The 17939-nt window shown below is 41.9% G+C and overlaps 1 protein-coding gene across 1 annotated transcript in view; it reads right to left on the bottom strand.

Annotated features, from left to right (window-relative positions):
- Positions 1–457: 457 nt before the first annotated feature.
- The window catches only part of LOC144599074 (NACHT, LRR and PYD domains-containing protein 3-like), a 47621-nt gene continuing 30139 nt past the window's right edge, over positions 458–17939 (bottom strand). Inside the window, exon 9 of the mRNA XM_078409796.1 lies at positions 458–603. Coding sequence (XP_078265922.1) covers positions 458–603 — 146 coding nt within the window. The remainder of the gene's footprint in view (positions 604–17939) is intronic.

A 17939-nucleotide genomic window follows, 5' to 3' on the forward strand; every position in this document is an offset into this window, starting at 1 on the left:
CTTCATCCTCACAGGAATATGTGGGCCTTAAACTCCCGCTTTCAATTAAAAAAGATTTCCACATGTTGGACGTAGATTTGAATAGAAAATAAGTAATTGGAGTAACATATCCCCAGCCCTCCAACCTTCCACTCTCACACAAGATGCCCCCAGCAACACCCAAACCTTGCTGGCATAGTACCTCTGTGGACAAGTTCACCAAAAAAACCTATCCCAACTATCTTCCATGGAAAACGTGCTGGGATTGCTGGGCAGACACATGGGGAAATGAATGGAAGAAATGGAAGACCAGGCTACGGTAAAGGATTCAAGAAAATCACTGCACCTGGTTTCACTAGTCTCTGCCAATTGATCCCAGTCCCCCTACAAAGGCAGTTATAACGGAAAACATTTTAACATAATCCATGCAAAACTCTACCTTCATAGACTATCTCCAAGTTGGGAGGTCATGTTGCAGTTACATAAAGCATCGGCGAGGCCACGTTTGGAGTGTTGTGTCCAGTTTTGTGCACCGTGTTACAGGAATGATGTTGTCAAGCTGGAAAGGGTGCAAAGTGCGCAGAGAAGATTTACGAGGATGTTGCCAAGATTCAAGGGCCTGAGCTATAATGAGAGGTAGAGCAATAGTCAATAGTCATTTATTTGTCACATACACATAAATGTGCAGTGAAATGAAAAATTACCCGCATTCAACGATAAGACCAATAAGAATAATCAATAAAAATGCAATAACACATACAATCATAAACTAACACCAAACAAAAGAAACATCCATCACAGTGAGTCTCCTCCAGTCACCTCCTCACTGTGATGGAAGGCCAGAATGTCTTTTTCTCTTCCCTGCCGTCTTCTCCCGCGGTCAGGCTGTTGAAGTTGCCACGTCGGGGCAGTCGTGGCTCCCGACATTGAAGCCCCCACTGGGCGGAGAAAATCCCGCGGCCTATTTTAGGCCGCGCCGGACGGTGAAAGGTCCTCAGCGGGCCGACCCAAGCCCCACGATCCGGGGCGGGCGAAGACGCTGCCGCTGCCGGAGCTCCCGATGTCGGCCCTCACCCAGGGGCCTGTGGGCTTCCGACGTCCAGGCGGCCCGCGCCGGAGCCTCCGGAGACGAGTCGCAGCCGCTCCCGCAGCCTCCGAAGGCAGCCAGCGCTGCAGGTGGTGAGTCCGGGCCGCGGGCTCTGCGAACCAGAGCCCAGGTGGTCCCAGCCGGAGCCCGCCAGCTCCAGGTGCATGGCCGGTGGTAGGCCGCAGCGGGAACGGAGACACGACCCAGAAACAAAGGTCGCGTCTCCATTCGGGAGAGACAATGTTACAGTTCCCACCCCCCCCCCCCCCCACACCCCCACATAACACACAACCGCAAACACTACATCATATCTAAACTACAATTAAGACAAAAACAACAAAAAACACAAAAGACAACGGACTGCAGGCAAGCCGCAGCTGCAAGGGCAGCGCTGGCTCCCCCAGGGACTCTATTCCTTGGAGTGCAGGAGGTTGAGGAGTGATCTTATAGAGTTGTACAAAATCATGAGGAATACATTGGGTAGACACACAGAATCTCTTGCCCAGAGTAGGGGAATCGGGAATCAGAGGACATAGGTTTAAGATGAGGGTCAAGTCAAGTCAAATTTATTTGTCACATACACATACTCGATGTGCAGTGAAATGAAAGTGGCAATGCCTGCGGGTTGTGCACAAAAAGAATTACAGTTACAGCATATAAATAAAGTTAATAAGTTACTAAACATAGCACAAAAAGTGTCGACAAAAATTTAGTCTCTGGGGTTATAAAAGTTGACAGTCCTGATGGCCTGTGGGAAGAAGCTCCGTCTCATCCTCTCCGTTTTCACAGCGTGACAGCGGAGACGTTTGCCTGATCGTAGCATCTGGAACAGTCCGTTACTGGGGTGGCAGGGGTCCCTCATGATCTTGCTTGCTCTGGATCTGCACCTCCTGATGTATAGGTCCTGCAGGGGGACGAGTGTAGTTCCCATGGTGCGTTCTACTCTCTGCAGGGCCATCCTGTCCTGGGCAGAGCTGTTCCCAAACCAGACTGTAATGTTGCCGGACAGGATGCTCTCTACAGCCCCAGAGTAGAAGCATTTAACAGGGACCTCAGGGATAACTTTTTTACACAAAGGGTGGTGGGTGTATAGAACGAGCTGCTAGAGGAGGTAGTTGTGGCAGGTACTATTATAATGTTTAAGAAACATTTAAACAGATACATGTGTAAGATAGGTTTGCAGCGATATGGGTCAAACGAAGGCAGGTGGGACAAGTGTAGATGGGGCATGTTGGTCGGTGTGAGCAAGTTTGACCGAAGGGCCTGTTTCCACGCTATATGACTTTATGACTCTATGACTCATCCTGGTAACTGCTAATTCTCCACCAACCTGTAAATTTGTCTGAGTGGAGCTGACTCAGTATCTCAAATATGTTTAAAGGAATTGCAGATGCTGGTTTACACTGAAGATAGACACAAAATGCGGGAGTAACTCAGCAGGTCGGCCAGCATCTCTAGAGAAATGGAATAGGTCGAGACCCTTCTTCAGACTGAGAGTCAGGGTAGAGGGAAACTAGAAGTATGAAAAGGTTTGAAACTAGTGGTATGAAGAGGTATTCTAGTTTCCCTCTGCCCTGACTCTCGGTCTGATGTAGGATCTTGACCTGAAACGTCACCTATTCCTTTTCTCCAGAGTTGTTGCCTGACCCGCTGAGTTACTCCAGCATTTTGTGTCTAGACTCCACAGGTTGAAGAAATCCAAGTCATTCAGCCCATCAATGACCAAACAGGCTGAGTGCCTAAGAGATGTCACAATCAGGTTCAAAGGAAACAAATGAAAGATATTAAAAAAATACACAAAGTGCTGGAGTAACTCAGCAGGTCAGGCAGCATCCCTGGAGAACATGGATAGGTGACATTTTGGGTCGGGACCCTTCTTCAGACTGATACCAGAAAGGTATAATTGAATCAACTGCACCTTTATGGGCCTAATTGCTGTAGAATTGTCAGCATGTTACAACAGTAATGGGTGTGCACAGGGTGCGATCTAAGCTCTAAAAAAGTGATCTAAAAGGCAGCCTGCATTAGATGCACATTTCTAACACTGTCTCTGCATGGAAGTGAAGGTGTCAAAACCACAGGTGAAAAAGCACTTCCCTCTGGAAGACGACTCTGGACTGTCAAAGCAGCCGCAGCCAGACATAAGAACAGCTTTTTTCCACGAGTGATAGTTCTGCTCAATAACCAAAGTCTGTAGTCTTTTTTGTCCTGATTTATTTTCACCCACGTGTTTAGACCGTAAAGTTGTATCCTTATTGTTTTGATGTGGTTATGCTTTATTCTTAATTGTTAACTGTATGTTTGTGTTGTCATTTGTGAGCGGAGCACCAAGGCACATTCCTTGTATATGCATACTTGGCCAATAAACGTATTAATTAATTCATTAATTCATTAATTCATTAATTCATTCATTCATATCCTCAGTCATTGCTTCTAAATGCCCCCGACTCTATTTCTGTAGTGTTTTGAAATTTGGCCCCATTAAACCCAATGGAACAGAATTTCAGCAAGGGCAGCACGGTAGCGCAGAGGTAGAGTTGCTGCTTTACAGCGAATGCAGCGCCGGAGACTCAGGTTCGATCCTGACTACGGGTGCTGCACTGTAAGGAGTTTGTACGTTCTCCCCGTGACCTGCGTGGGTTTTCTCCGAGATCTTCGGTTTCCTCCCACACTCCAAAGACGTACAGGTATGTAGGTTAATTGGCTGGGTAAATGTAAAAAAATGTCCCTAGTGGGTGTAGGATAGTGTTAATGTACGGGGATCGCTGGGCAGCACGGACTTGGAGGGCCGAAAAGGCCTGTTTCCGGCTGTATAGATATGATATGATATGATATGATATAAAGCTATCACTATATTGCATCTTAACACCTTCAATCAAGAATCAATTCCTAGGCAATATTTAAATCCTCTCTGCCATTCTTAATCTGTTCACAAGATAAGGCTGCTCTTCCCACTTCTGGCTCTACTGATGAATCTAATGGAGGATCAGAGGGAAGTTGAGGAAGGGGTTACTTTTGATTTAGATCCTTAATTGTTTTAATCCACTTTGTGAACATTGAGAATGAAAGGGAAACAGGCTCCTGCAATATTCCAGTTGTTACCCATCACCCGAAAGAGCAAGCACTTTCATAAAAACATATTTCTGCAAAATTCTGCAGCGCAAACCCACAATAAATGTGTAATATCACACCCTAGCTTTAGAAACACCTGCTTGTCTACACTGACAAAACAGGAAATTATCAACTAATACCACACCCCAACCCAAAACACATTACAAAGCCAGGCATGCTCACATGATCCTAATCGATTTGTCACTCATGGTATACTCATTCAACTTAAAGAGGTTGGAGAATTTAGGACACAAAACTTTATAATTTATTTGCCATCATCAACTCTCGTTTGTTATCTTGTTTGTGACTGAACTTCAGCCAAAACGGTACACAATAGCATTTTAAATGGAGGCCCACCTTACTCACCATTGTCACTTTAGTGATAATGCAAGTAGTTTTATTGAAATCGGTGTTATATTTTTTAAGTTATTCACATTTAAAAAGTTTAAAAGGAGGGGAGGGGGAGGGGAGGAGGGAGGGGGGGAGAAGGGAGAGGGGGGGGGGTTGAGGAGAGAGGGGAGGGGGGGGGTAGAGGAGAGAGGGGAAGGGGGGGAGGACAGGGTGCTGCACCAATGCAGGAGAGGTTTGGGCCCAACGGGTCCACTTTATATCTAAATATAAGTACAGCAGAGAGGTTTAGAAGTTGTGAAAGCTCTGTCCCCAGGGGCTAGAACGTGAGCCACAACGCCAGTCTTGTCACCGGAACATCTGGTGCATGAAGAAGGGCTCGCTGGTGCACTTTGCCAGTCAGACGGTAGTGTTGGAAGCCTAAATGGCTGGGGAGACGGTGGGAGCGAGGATGGGTCGGCAGCTCATTCCATTCACAATTAGTTTACATTTTATATTTATTTATTTTGAGTTACTGGCACTCCATAGTGCTTTAGAGACGGGAGGGGAGTCATTAGCGGGCCAGGGGTGTATTGTCATTTCATTATCACGTGACCTCTGTTGCTCCAGACAAATGGATAATCCAGAAAGGCACTGGAACTGAGCGTTCCCGAAAATCGATGTTCAACCTGCACTCAGCAATTAACACCCACAAGGAGCAGAACTTGATGCTGAGCCGGTGCATTAGCTAAAATCATCACCAAAATTATACTAAGTAACAATGGATGAGTGTTGTAAAATAAAAGCCTGCCGCTGCTACACATCCGAAATAAAACAGAAAATACTGGAAATACTCAGCAGATCAAGCAGCATCCTCAACTGTAGTTTTCAGCTATTTTCTGTCTTATAATAGATAATACACTAGAGGTGATCTACCATTAGATTCAAAGAGTTATCCGGTACTGAAACAGGCATTTCAGCCCACTATGATCATCTTGAATATTATACTTAGTTATATTAATCCTATTTCAGCACATGTGCAGAAGATAAACACAAAGTGCTGGAGTAACTCAGTGGGTCAGGCAGCATCTCTGGAGAAATAGCATGGGTGACATTTCGGAACGGGACCCTTCTTCAGACCACATAACCATATACCATTTGACCACATGTTTTGTGCCATCAGGATGATGTTCTACTAGCAACAGCCACAGTAGAAGGTAACCTTAAGAAGTGCTTAGAGTCATAGAGCCATATTATTTATTATTAAATTGTATTTTATTAAGCAGACTCATGGTCCATTAGAATACACATACAGCACACAGTATATACTTATAAAATTAAATTAAATTAAAAAAGGCAACAATACCAATGTTTCCACATAGGTGACAGGTATCTCACGGCACTGAAACCAGGATTTACCAGCAGCACAATGATGGAATTCTGAGAACCATTCAATCGGCATATAAATTTATACATGAGATTCCTCAACAGGGCATGAAACGTATTGACTCCTGCACTACAAAACAGTTCACTTGCACTGCACCACCTTGGCTTTCTAAGCAGTATGCGCATGCAGTCATTATAGGCAACCTTAAGTTTATGGATGCTTGACTTATTAAACTTTATCCACAAAGGAGCAGTGTAAAGAGTACAGTACGCTCTAAACAGGTTTATCTTGACATTTCCTGAGCACCAGTGGAATTTCCTAACCAACATGTTAGCTTGTGCATACAACATGCGGCGCTGTCTATATGTCCTCATCATCAGACATTTGATCTGTGATGACATGTCCCAGATACTTAGCTTTACAGCAGACAGATAGAACCTGCCCTGACAGGTAAAATGATGGGAAGACTAGATCTTTGTCCCCTTTTACTTTACAAATCATGACAACGCTCTTTTTAGCATTGTATTTCACGTCAAATTGGACACCATACTCAGAGCATATATTCAACATCTGCTGAAACCCAGCACTGCTAGGAGAAAAAACCGCCGGATCATCGGCATACATAAGATGGTTTACCAGGGTGTTACCAATCATACATCCTGTTTTACAGCCTCTAAGCTGTTCAGATAAATCATTCATGTACACATTAAAGAGGGCTGGTGAGAGTAGCCACCCCTGGCGAACCCCATTACCAACACCAAATGTTACAGAGTTATAGAGTTATGCAGCGTGAAAACAGGTCCTTCAGGCAAAATTGCCTTCACCGACCACCATGACCCTCTACATTAGTCCCTCATGCCATATTCTGTCAAACCTGTCCTATCCAATAGTCCCTGCCTCAATTACCTCCTCTGGCAGCACATTCCATACCCCACCATCCATTGGATGAAAAACTTACCCCTCAGATTCCTCTTAAACCTTTCTCCCTTCACCTTAAACCTACAAGAATGCTAGAGGATTGCCTTGATATCATGTGAACCTTTGAAAGTGCAAAATATTATTTTGTTAAAAAGGAAATTATAGATTTAGGATCAATCCTGAGAAAGGATAAAATGGTCTGCGTCATTCAACCAGAAAGATGACCTTCATCATAGCCAGGAAGCCCAAAATAGGTATTAAACGCTGCTTGATTCCGGGTATGATTTAATATCGTGTCATATTTCTACCTGACTTTTTCATGGTGTTATGACACTTTGTGAGCAATTAGATAATATTAAGTACTGGTGGTGGCGTAAAACAAAACCCAATAAAAATTTATACGACTGGTGCATCGAAGCCTCAACAATCTTTTTTAATGCTTTACAATACCAAACGATAAAATGTAGGAGCAAAGAATTGCAGGTGCTGGTTAATACACAAAAGGATACAAAGTGTTGGAGTAACTCAGCAGATCAGGCAATAATAAATCACTTATATAGTCATCATAAAATATTATTTCTATAGTTCTCCTCACGATGCCACTCGGCCTGCTGGTATTTCCAGGATGTTCTGTTTATGTGCTAGTATTTTAGCAGTTATTGTAGAATTATCAATGAAATATTGTATTTGCAGAGAACCCACCTCCCTTAAAGTAAGCAACATTGGCTGAGATTTATTAATTAAAAAAGACAGGAAATGCTAGAGTAACTCAGTGTGTCAATATGTCACATTTAAACTAGCAGGGCAGGGGGACGGGACCAAATGCAAGCAGACAGAGGGCCATAAAAGGAGGACAGAAGCAAAAGGTAGAAGGGAGATAAGAAAAACTAACCTGAAAGCTTTGTGCCTTAATGAGAGGAGCATTCGTAATAAGGTGGATGAATTGAATGTGCAGTTAGTAGTTAAGGGATATGAGATAGTTGGAATTACGGAGACATGGCTCCAGGGTGACCAGGGCTGGGAGCTAAACATGAAGGGGTATTCTATAGTCAAGAAGGATAGACAGAAAGGAAGAGGTGGGGTGGTATTGCTGGTTAAAGAGGAGATTAATGAAGATGGGAATTGGCTGGGATTGACTGGCAAATTATACTTAAAGGGTTGACAGTGGAGATGCAATGGCGAAAATTTAAAGACCACATAGATTGTTCATCCCTGCCTGGTGAAAAAATAAAACTAGGAAGGCGGCTCAACTGTGGCTGACGAGGGAAGTCAAGGATAGTGTTAAAGACAAGGAAGAGGCATATATATTGGTGAGGAAGCAGCAAACCAGAGGACTGGGGGAAATTTAGAACTCAACAGAGGAGGACAAAGGGGTTAATTAAGAAAAAAGAGCATGTAAGAAAGCTTGCAATATAAAAACTGACTGCAAAAGTTTCTTTCGCTATGTAAAAAGGAAAAGATTAGTGAAGATGAATGTAGGTCCCTTACAGTCAGAGACAGGTTGAATGTATATTGGGAAACAAGGAAATGGCAGAATAGTTAAACGAGAGTACTTTGGTTCTGTCTTCACTAAGGAAGACACAAAAAATCTCCTGGAAATAAGTGGGAGGAACTGAAGGGAATCCACATTAGGCAGAAAATGGTGTTAGGTAAGGGACTGTTGGGACTGAAGGCAGATAAATCCCCAGGGCCTGAGGGTCTGCATCCCAGAGTAGTCAAGGAGGTGGCCCTAGAAATCATGGATGCATTGGTGATCATTTTTCAATGTTCTCTCGACTCTGGATCAGTTCCTGTGGACTGGAGGGTAGCCAATGTAACTGCACTTTTTAAGAAAGGAGGGAGAGAAACGGTGAATTATAGACCAGTTAGCCTTACATCGGTAGTGGGGAAGATGCTGGAGTTGATTATTAAAGATGTTATAGCAGTGCATTTGGAAAGCAGTGATGGGATTGGTCAAAGTCAGCATGGATTTATCAAGGGGAAATCATGCCTGTCTAATCTATTGGAATTCTTTGAGGATGTGACAAGTAGAACGGATAAGGGAGAGCCAGTGGATGTGGTGTATCTGGACTTTCAAAAAGCCTTTGACAAGATCCCACACAAGAGATTAGAGTGCAAAATTAGATGACAGGGTATTGGGGGATGGGTATTGACATGGATAGAGATCTGATTGACAGACAGGAAGCAAAGAGTAGGAATTAATGTGTCCTTTTCTGAATGGCAGTGACCCCAGTGGGGTGCAGCAAGGCTTGGTGCTGGGACCCCAGTTGTTTACAATATATATTAACGATTTAGATAAGGGAATTAAATGTAACATCTCTCAGTTTGTGGATGACACAAAGCTGAGTGGCAGTGTGAGCTGCGAGGAGGATGCTATGAGGCTGCAGGGTGACTTGGATACGTTGAGCGTGTGGGCAGAAGCATGGCAGATGCAGTATAATGTGGATAAATGTAACATTATCCACTTCGGTGAATAGGAAGGCAGATTATTATCTGAATTATTAGTCCTATTGGACTCCCCCGGACGGCCCTCTACCTTCTTTAGATACTAAGATGTTTGAAGAGGGCAGCATACAGCGAGAGTGGCACAGCTAATGGAGCTGTTGCCTCATAGCACCAGAGACCCGGGTTTGATCCTGACCTGAGATGCCATCTGTGTAGAGTTTGCAAGTTCTCTCTGTGACTGCACGGATTTTCTTTGGGTGCAGGTTAATTGGCTTCTGTAAATTACCCCCAGTGTGGAAGGAGTGGATGCGAAAGTGGGATAACATAGAACTAGTTTGAGTGGGTGATCAATGATTGGCATGGACTCAGTGGGCTGAAGGGCCTGTTTCCTTGCTGAATCTTTCAATTAATCAATGCAGGAAATCAACTCCCCACCCTCGTCCAACTTGTGATGTTTAGAGATCCCTAACCGTTTGTAGATTATATTGGAGGGGCGTTGTGTTGAATGAGGCTAAAGGCTGTTTCTGGATGTTTCAGATTAACATCCTTCAGACACAAAAGTAAGGATTGATTTTTGAACTATTTCAGCCTTTAACTATAATTCCACAGAGCCTCTAATGTGACCAGGTTTAGAAAGATATGATCCTTAGGCAAGGAAAGGTTTTGAAGGAGGAAAGTTAGGACTATTCCCTAATGGTTCTTAGCAAGCATCGATCCTCTCACCACACATTGCAGAAAGAGTGCACTTGGAGAATCATTTTCAAATGCACTTGCAACAGACCTGCCACGTGTTGCAGGCAGTTCTCCACCCATTTGGTGATATCTGGATCACTCTATTTGAAGGTGTTGAAGTGGCATAAACCTCATAAACCCCGAGATCATTTCAGAGGTGGTGGTTCATATCTGCCATTTGTCCCAAGGTGGAAACTGGCAGACATTAATCTGCAAGGAAATCAAGGGACATGGGAAGAGCACAGAGAAGTGAAGTTGAGGCCAACTTTGGGTTTATTGAACGGCAGAGCTTGAACCCGAGGAGCTGATTCTGCACCTGGCTACTGTTTCTTATGTTCTTTTATTCTAGCAGTGACCTTAGTTAAAGAAAGCATTTCCACTTTAAGAGCTGAGGGCTTAAGTCAGTGAGCATCACGTAAATTCAGCTGATGTCAAGGACTCGAGAAATTACTCAATGAATGCTATGTACAAAGTAACACACCACTCACTCACCGAACAATGTAATTATTAAAGGAGGTTTGCACAAACAATTCAGGTGCAGCACTACTGGACCAGTCTTGCCTGGGTCCTTGACATGTCACTATTCTGCATATGTTTCTTGTACAAACTAATACCTGCACTCATTCCAACAGTTGTCTTACATTTTTGAATTCATAATGAAAAAAACACTTCAATCATTTTTCAAACATCCGATAATTGATTTCATGGGTTTCATTATTACTCAATGACGTGCAGCTGAAACATATTTTAGAATTGCTCTGATTTGTTGATCAGTCATAAAGGGAAGTGGGTAGAAAAAGCACGCGAAGCTGCTTCTACAAGAAAACGGCTGAAGCATCAGTTAAATACCCCGCACAGTGCATTCATTTTTAAAAAAAATCAATTTCCAACTTTTAATGAATGAGGATGGAAAAAGATCACTCCTCAGAGGTGTTAATAAAACAAGTAAGCAGTTATTCTTGAGTAGCTTACTTTCTGCGGTTAAAACAGCGAACAGTTACTTGAAATTTGGTATATGGACAAATTTTGCTGCAATGATTTATGATATTGCAATGAATAAACACACAGTAATAGCTGCAGTTCCCAAGAGGATAGAAACACTGTTGTCAGTTGAATCTACAACAACAATGATATATACAGGACGGAATTTGAAAACCTTGTGTTATGGTGTCAGGACAATAACTTAGCCCTTAAGGTAGATACAAAATGCTGGAGTAACTCAACGGGTTAGGCAGCATCTCGGGAGAGAAGGAATGGGTGATGTTTTGGGTCGAGACCCTTTTTTGAAGAGTCTCAACCCGAAACATCACTTCAGCCTGGAAACATCACCCAAGCCTGCTTCAAGAAGGCTGGAGTATTGCTGAGGGTGCCTACCAGCCTGGCCATTCCCTTTTCATTTCTGTATGAAACATGAAAGCCTGGATGTCCGGACTTAATTAGATACAAAGAACTGCAGATGCTGGAGTAATTCTGTGGGTCAGCCAGCATCTCTGGAGAAAAAGGATGGGTGATGTTTCGGGTCTGAAGAAGGGTCCCAACCCAAAAGGTTATTAATCCTTTTTCTCCAGAGTTGCTGCCTGACCTGCTGACTCAGTGGGACAGGTCCAATCTCTGGATAGAATGAATGGGTGACATTTTGAGTTGAGACCCTTCCTCAGATCTGAAGGGTCTTGACCCGAAACGTCACCCATTCCTTCTACCCAGAGATGCTGCCTGTCCCGCTGTTACTCCAGCACTTTGTGTCTATCTTTATGTCCAGACTTAAGACCAGCCTCTTCCCCACTGCTATCAGAGCCCTGCACCAATCACCTCTTTCACTTCGAAGATAGATACAAACTGCTGGAGTAACTCAGCGGGACAGGGTAGAAGGAATGGGTGACGTTTCGGGTTGAGACCCTTCTTCAGATCTGACGAAGGGTCTGAACTCAAAATGTCACCCATTCCTTCCATCCAGAGATTGGACCTGCCCCGCTGAGTTACTCCAGCATTTTGTGTCTATTTTCAATGTAAACCAGCATCTGCAGTTCCTTCCTACACACCTCTTTCACTTCCACGTCTCAGAGGTATTGTCACCTACCTTACGCTTAACTTTAGCTCATTCGACTATTCCGTTATTGTATTTTAATATTTATTTATTGCACTACTCAGATTACACGATAATCCTACATTCTTGTATCATTCTGCTGGTTTACACTGGTCATTTTTATTCTTGTTTTTATTATTACTGTATGTATACTGTTTACTCTGTGATGTTCATGTAAAGAAAGAATTCCATTGCACCCTGGTGTATATGACAATCAACTAATCTGATCTAACTAAAAGGATAATTGGTATATTGACTTTTATTCCAAAAGGACTAGCTACAAGTTTAATGATGGAAGCACAGAAGATAACATGGTACTGTTGACTTTAAAAAGGGAGAAAGAGATAGTCCTAGCAATTGCAGGCCACTTATAGTAATGTAGAAAAGACTCTCAGTGGCAGCTTTAGTCTGACCTTTGTCTTTCCTGTAAGACTAGAACATGATAATCAGATCTTCCACTTATTTCCCCTTGCTTTTCTTAAATTGCATTTTATCCAGAACATGAAATGGAGTTTGATTTAAAGCTGTTAAACACTTTACCATTTGATCAAATCTAATATTATAATTTTTTCATCCTTAAGTGCAATGTGTGGATGTCTCTTCCTTCTGTGTATTCAAATATGAAGTGCTTGTATAGAATCAATAGTTCTTTATTGTCACGTATGAACCGCACAGTGAAATTCTTTTTGCACAGCTCACACATGCTCATGCTCATGTTTTTTACTTCAGTCCACTTTCTAATCAATCCTACTTTTTGTACTCTTTCCTTTGTTTACTTCTTGCTCTTTAAGGAGAATTTGTAGCCCTGAAATAAAAGGGCAGGAGTTCCACATCTTACTTTTGCACAAGGAAATAGCATAACGTGAGGAGAGAATGTGGCACTGAATGAGAAGCTATTGTTGGAGTGATTCAGCAATCATTTATTTTATTATTGGGGTGATTCAGGAATCATTTATTTTATTGGGGTGATTCAGGAATAATTTATTAACCTATTTATATAGAAGTATACACAAAAGGAATTGGTCCATGTATGGCTAAAAGCCAAGTCAACCTCAATGGAGGAGAATTCACAATTCAGCAAAAGTAAGACACTATTGAAGCAAAGGTTTAGAAATCACAACAGAGGGAACGTGAGAAAATGGAAAGGTGAAACAAAGACTATATTAGAAGTGGGTAGGTGTTGGTTACATTTTCATTTGAAGTTATGAGTAAGATATGACACCAATACAGTCACTGATACATTTGGAAAAAGAGGTGAGGGAGAACATCAGGTAGGGTTGTAATTAACAATGTTCCATGTGTCAGGATGGTCTGCATAAATAAAATCCATATGGATTCATAACAACTCTCTTTAGTGGCAAAAAACAAGGTCAATATAGGAATAGATCCAGCTACATAAGGGAGAAAATTGAATGGTAGAACCTCTACTCAAGGAAGAATCTGATCTTAAAATCATCTTCATCAGGATTGGAAGTCATAGAGTTATACAGGTCAGAAACAGGCCTTTCAGCTCAATTCATCCATGCCGATCAAGATGTTTATCTGAACTAATCACATTTACCAGCATTTGGCCCATATCCGTGCTGCACGGTGGCGCAGCGGTAGAGTTGCTGCCTTACAGCGAATGCAGCGCCGGAGACTCAGGTTCAATCCTGACTACGGGCGCCATCTGTACGGAGTTTGTACATTCTCCCCGTGACCTGCGTGGGTTTTCTCCGAGATCTTCGGTTTCCTCCCACACTCCAAAGACGTACAGGTATGTAGGTTAATTGACTGGGTAATATGTAAAAATTGTACCTAGTGTATGTAGGATAGTGTTAGTGTGCGGGGATCGCTGGGCAGCGCGGACTCGGTGGGCTGAAGGGCCTGTTTCCGCGCTGTATCTTTAAATCTAAATCTAAATCTAAATCCCTGTAAACCTGATTTTATCCATGAACTTGGCCAAATGTCTTTTCAACATTGCAATTGTACCCACCACGTTTTCCTCTGGCAGCTAAATCCATATATCCACCATCCTCTGCATGAAAAGGTTACCCCTCAGTCCCTTTTAAATCTTTTCTAATATCTTAAACCTATCGCTTCCAGTTTTGCACTCCATATCCTGGGAAAAAGACAACTTGCATTCACCTTTCTAACGTCCCTCGTGATGTTATAAACTTATATAAGGTCACTGCTCAACCTCCTATGCTTGAGGCAAATAAAACCCAGCCTATCCTGCCTCTCCTTTATAACTCTCCTGATACTCCACGAGCTATGGGATACCGAGGAGACATGAGTGAGGGCCTCATCTATGATAGGAGAGGGGAACATCTGTTCCCTAAAGAATGAGGACATCTCAGATATCCTGGTATGAAACACCTCATCTTGGGCACAATTACGGCGAAGACGGAGGAATTGGGAATAGGGGATAGAGTCTTTGCAGAAGGCTGCGTTGGATGAAGTGTGGTCTAGATAGCTTTGAAAGTTAGTGAGTTTGTAACAGACGTTAGTCGATAGTCGACCTCCTGTGATGGAACAGTGAGATCAAGAAAGGGGAGGGAGGTATCGGAGATGGTAATTGGTAGTGGTTAATGAAGTCCAGGATGCAGGAGGTAGCCTTGATGCGGTTGTCAATGTAGCAGAGATAGAGTTCGGGGATAGGGTCAGTGTATGCCTGGGACAGGGATTATTCGATGTACCCTACAAAGAGGCAGGAATAGCTGGGGCCCCTTCTGATTGCCCATGGCTACACCTTTGATTTGGAGGAAGTGGGAGGAGTCGAAGAATAAATTGTTGAGGGTGAGGACCAGCTCTGTTAGGCAGAGGAGAGTGTTTGTAAAGGGAAATTGGCTGGTCCTGCAGTCGAGGGCTTCAAGGCCTACCTGGTGGAGGTTGGAGATATAGAGTGCCTGGATGCCCATAGTAAAGATGAGGGCACAGGGACCTGGAAAATGGAAGTCATCAAAGACTCGAAGGCCATGTGATGTGTCTTGGACCTACGTCAGAAGGGACTGGACCAGGGGGGATAGGTTGGAGTCGAGGTATGTGGAAATAATTTCAGTGTGTAGGAGCTTGCAGAAACAATGGGTCTGCCCTGGCAGTTCTGTTTATAGATTTTGGGGAGAAGGTAAAACCGGGCCATGCGGGGCTGGAAGACGATAAGGTTAGAGGCTGTGGAGGAACTCTGAATATCTCAGAGATATTGCAATTCATCTCATGATTTCAAACACCCAAAGATAGAATTTGATTTGTAGGTAGGAAAGAGGTATGGCAGTAAAAACAGAAGAGAAAGGGAACATAGAAACTATTAAGATAAAGTAAAATAGAAATCTAATCAGATAAAAGAGAAAGTATCTTAAATGTTTGAATTCTGGAGGAGAAGTAGTACTAATTTTAATACAAACATGAATATATGGCAATGGGGAATCCAAAATCAAATGTTTGCCTTTAGAAAATCCACATAGCTTTTCTATATGAACTCATATTTTTCCATGCAAAAGTTATTGTTCTAATTATTGTCCAACAATGCCACTAATGTTGGATCTTTCTTGTCTTTGCTATGCACTAAAAATGTATCATTTGCACCTCCTCAATCCTTTGGCTTCACTTCCACATCTATGGAATATTGAAACGTGCAGTACGGAACCTGCACTTTTCAGATTCACTTTTAAATAAACATTATATTTGGGCAGGATAATGTTTCTGCTTTGAATACTACCAATTGTTGAGGTGCCTCCTCAGTTTCAATTGTATCCCATTCAATTTCTGTAATCCTTCTGTAATCGTCCATTCTTTACTGTGACATTTTTAAAGACTAAAAAAACACACAAATTAAATACTCAAACTGTGCCCTCTGCTTCCAGATGTTTGCTTTTATGGTTTTTATCAGACCCAAAATTATTTTGATAATTTTAAACTGCTCGTTATTATTTAACATTAGTTTTCTTTATGCCCCTCTTCCTTCCTTTATCAGAACAACTTAGCAGTTGCTGTACTCTGCTTGTTTCTCGATTATTTTATGAACCCGATGGGCTGCTTTATTTTATTTCACTCTAATCCAAATGTTGTCTATTATCCAGGGAGCTTTAGCTTTGGATGATGATTTCATTTTATGAGTATATCCAAACCTCCTGTTGCTTAATTTTTAGTTAGTCTGTCATAATTTCCAATCTTCTTGTTTTATCTTAATTCACTGAAATATACACTCCTTTAGAAGATACGATGCCTATCACTATTATACATGACATTGTGCTTATTTCTTCCTGCACTGGAGCATTTTCAACTTGGCAACCCACCCTCTTTACCCATCCAACTTCAATTTCTCAGAGCAAGGCCAAGCACAGCTTCCTTCCTCAAGAAAGTTCTCCTTTACAGATTTCAAGAGTCAGTTCAATTATTTGCCTCTTATGCTGGTGTTAAACCGAACTGAAATAATATAAATGAACTTTTTGGTTTTTATCTTCCGGAATGCACTTGCATTTGTGAAATAATTTACTTTGCAAGTTTTATTGATTTTATTATTTGGGAAAATTAAAACAGTTCTGTGTTTATGCTTTGTTTCTTTAAATAACAATAAAGTAAAGACTTTGTGAGCTTTAGTCATTACGTTTTCTCTGAAGGGAGGTGCCCTGGGTAAATTCCACCTGTTCTGTTGCTTAAGGAGGATGCTCTGGTATGATCCCTTTACCTCAATGCCTCCCAGCGCGCTGAAGTATTGCTTTCCTCTCTACCCTCAGTCTGAACAGCATGCAACTTAACGTGGGTTTGTTTGAAGTGGTGTGACACATTTCTCCGGTTGAGTGCCCTTCAGAGATTGCTGATATTTTGACACTGAAAAGTGTTCTTTCATTTTCATGACTTCTGCACCCACATAAATATCATTTGTTAACCCTAAAGTACTTCTCTGTCACGCCAGATAATATTTACAGACCAACCAGCACTGAACGAGATGGAGGGAACTTAAAAAGGGCAAGGTCTGACAGATGGTTAAACATGAAATATACATTATTCCAAAAGGGCAATGCAAGGCAGAATAACAGAAGTTATTGTGAAGAAAAGGTGTACATCAGGAATCACAAAATGCAAATGAGCCAGAGAAATGCAGCATGTGGAAGGTATAATTTGCAGAATTGTGTACAAGTTTCACTGGCAAAAGGAACTTGTGGAGATTGGCAGTGGGCATAGGATGTGGTTAAAATTTGTAACGTTGTCAAACCATTTTGATGATGTTCAGACATTTATACAAGGGTGGACAAGGTACATACAGTCACTTTCCAGAAAACCTATCATAGACAACTATATTGTAAGTACACTATTTAAAAATAATTTTTGTAAAGTGGAATTACATATGTATCTGTGATTTGGATGTTTGCTTGATACGCTGGCAGTGATAAGCTTCGATCTGATCCGCATATGCTATGAAGTTTAAAGATTCCTAAGAATGATACAACTAGCGGGAATTGATGGTTCCAGATTAAATACATGCAGAAATATAAAATATTGCTGATGAAATATAACACACACAAATCTATATAGAAATCGGAGACTCACTTTGCAAATGTATAGATTAATACATTTTCAAAAAGCAGCAAAAAGAAACAAATGTAACTTTCACACCGTTAAATTGCAATTGACCCAGCCAATTGGGATAGACAATTTATAAGAAAAGCCAGTAGGATTAGTGAAAAAGATTAACTGTGCCAAATGAGAATGAATCTGAAAATTGTTTGATTGAATCAATTATTCAAGAATATTCCTGTAGTAAATTTTCAGCAAGATAAATACATAAAGTATAATTGAAGTCCTATGAAACTGCTGCTTTCATATTCCTAAACGCAAAAGCAACAACCTAATAGGATAAAATCTATTACTTACTTACCAACAAGGGTCTT

The sequence above is a fragment of the Rhinoraja longicauda genome, chromosome 13 (assembly GCF_053455715.1).
Source record: "Rhinoraja longicauda isolate Sanriku21f chromosome 13, sRhiLon1.1, whole genome shotgun sequence".
In the NCBI taxonomy this organism is placed as follows: Eukaryota; Metazoa; Chordata; class Chondrichthyes; order Rajiformes; family Arhynchobatidae; genus Rhinoraja; species Rhinoraja longicauda.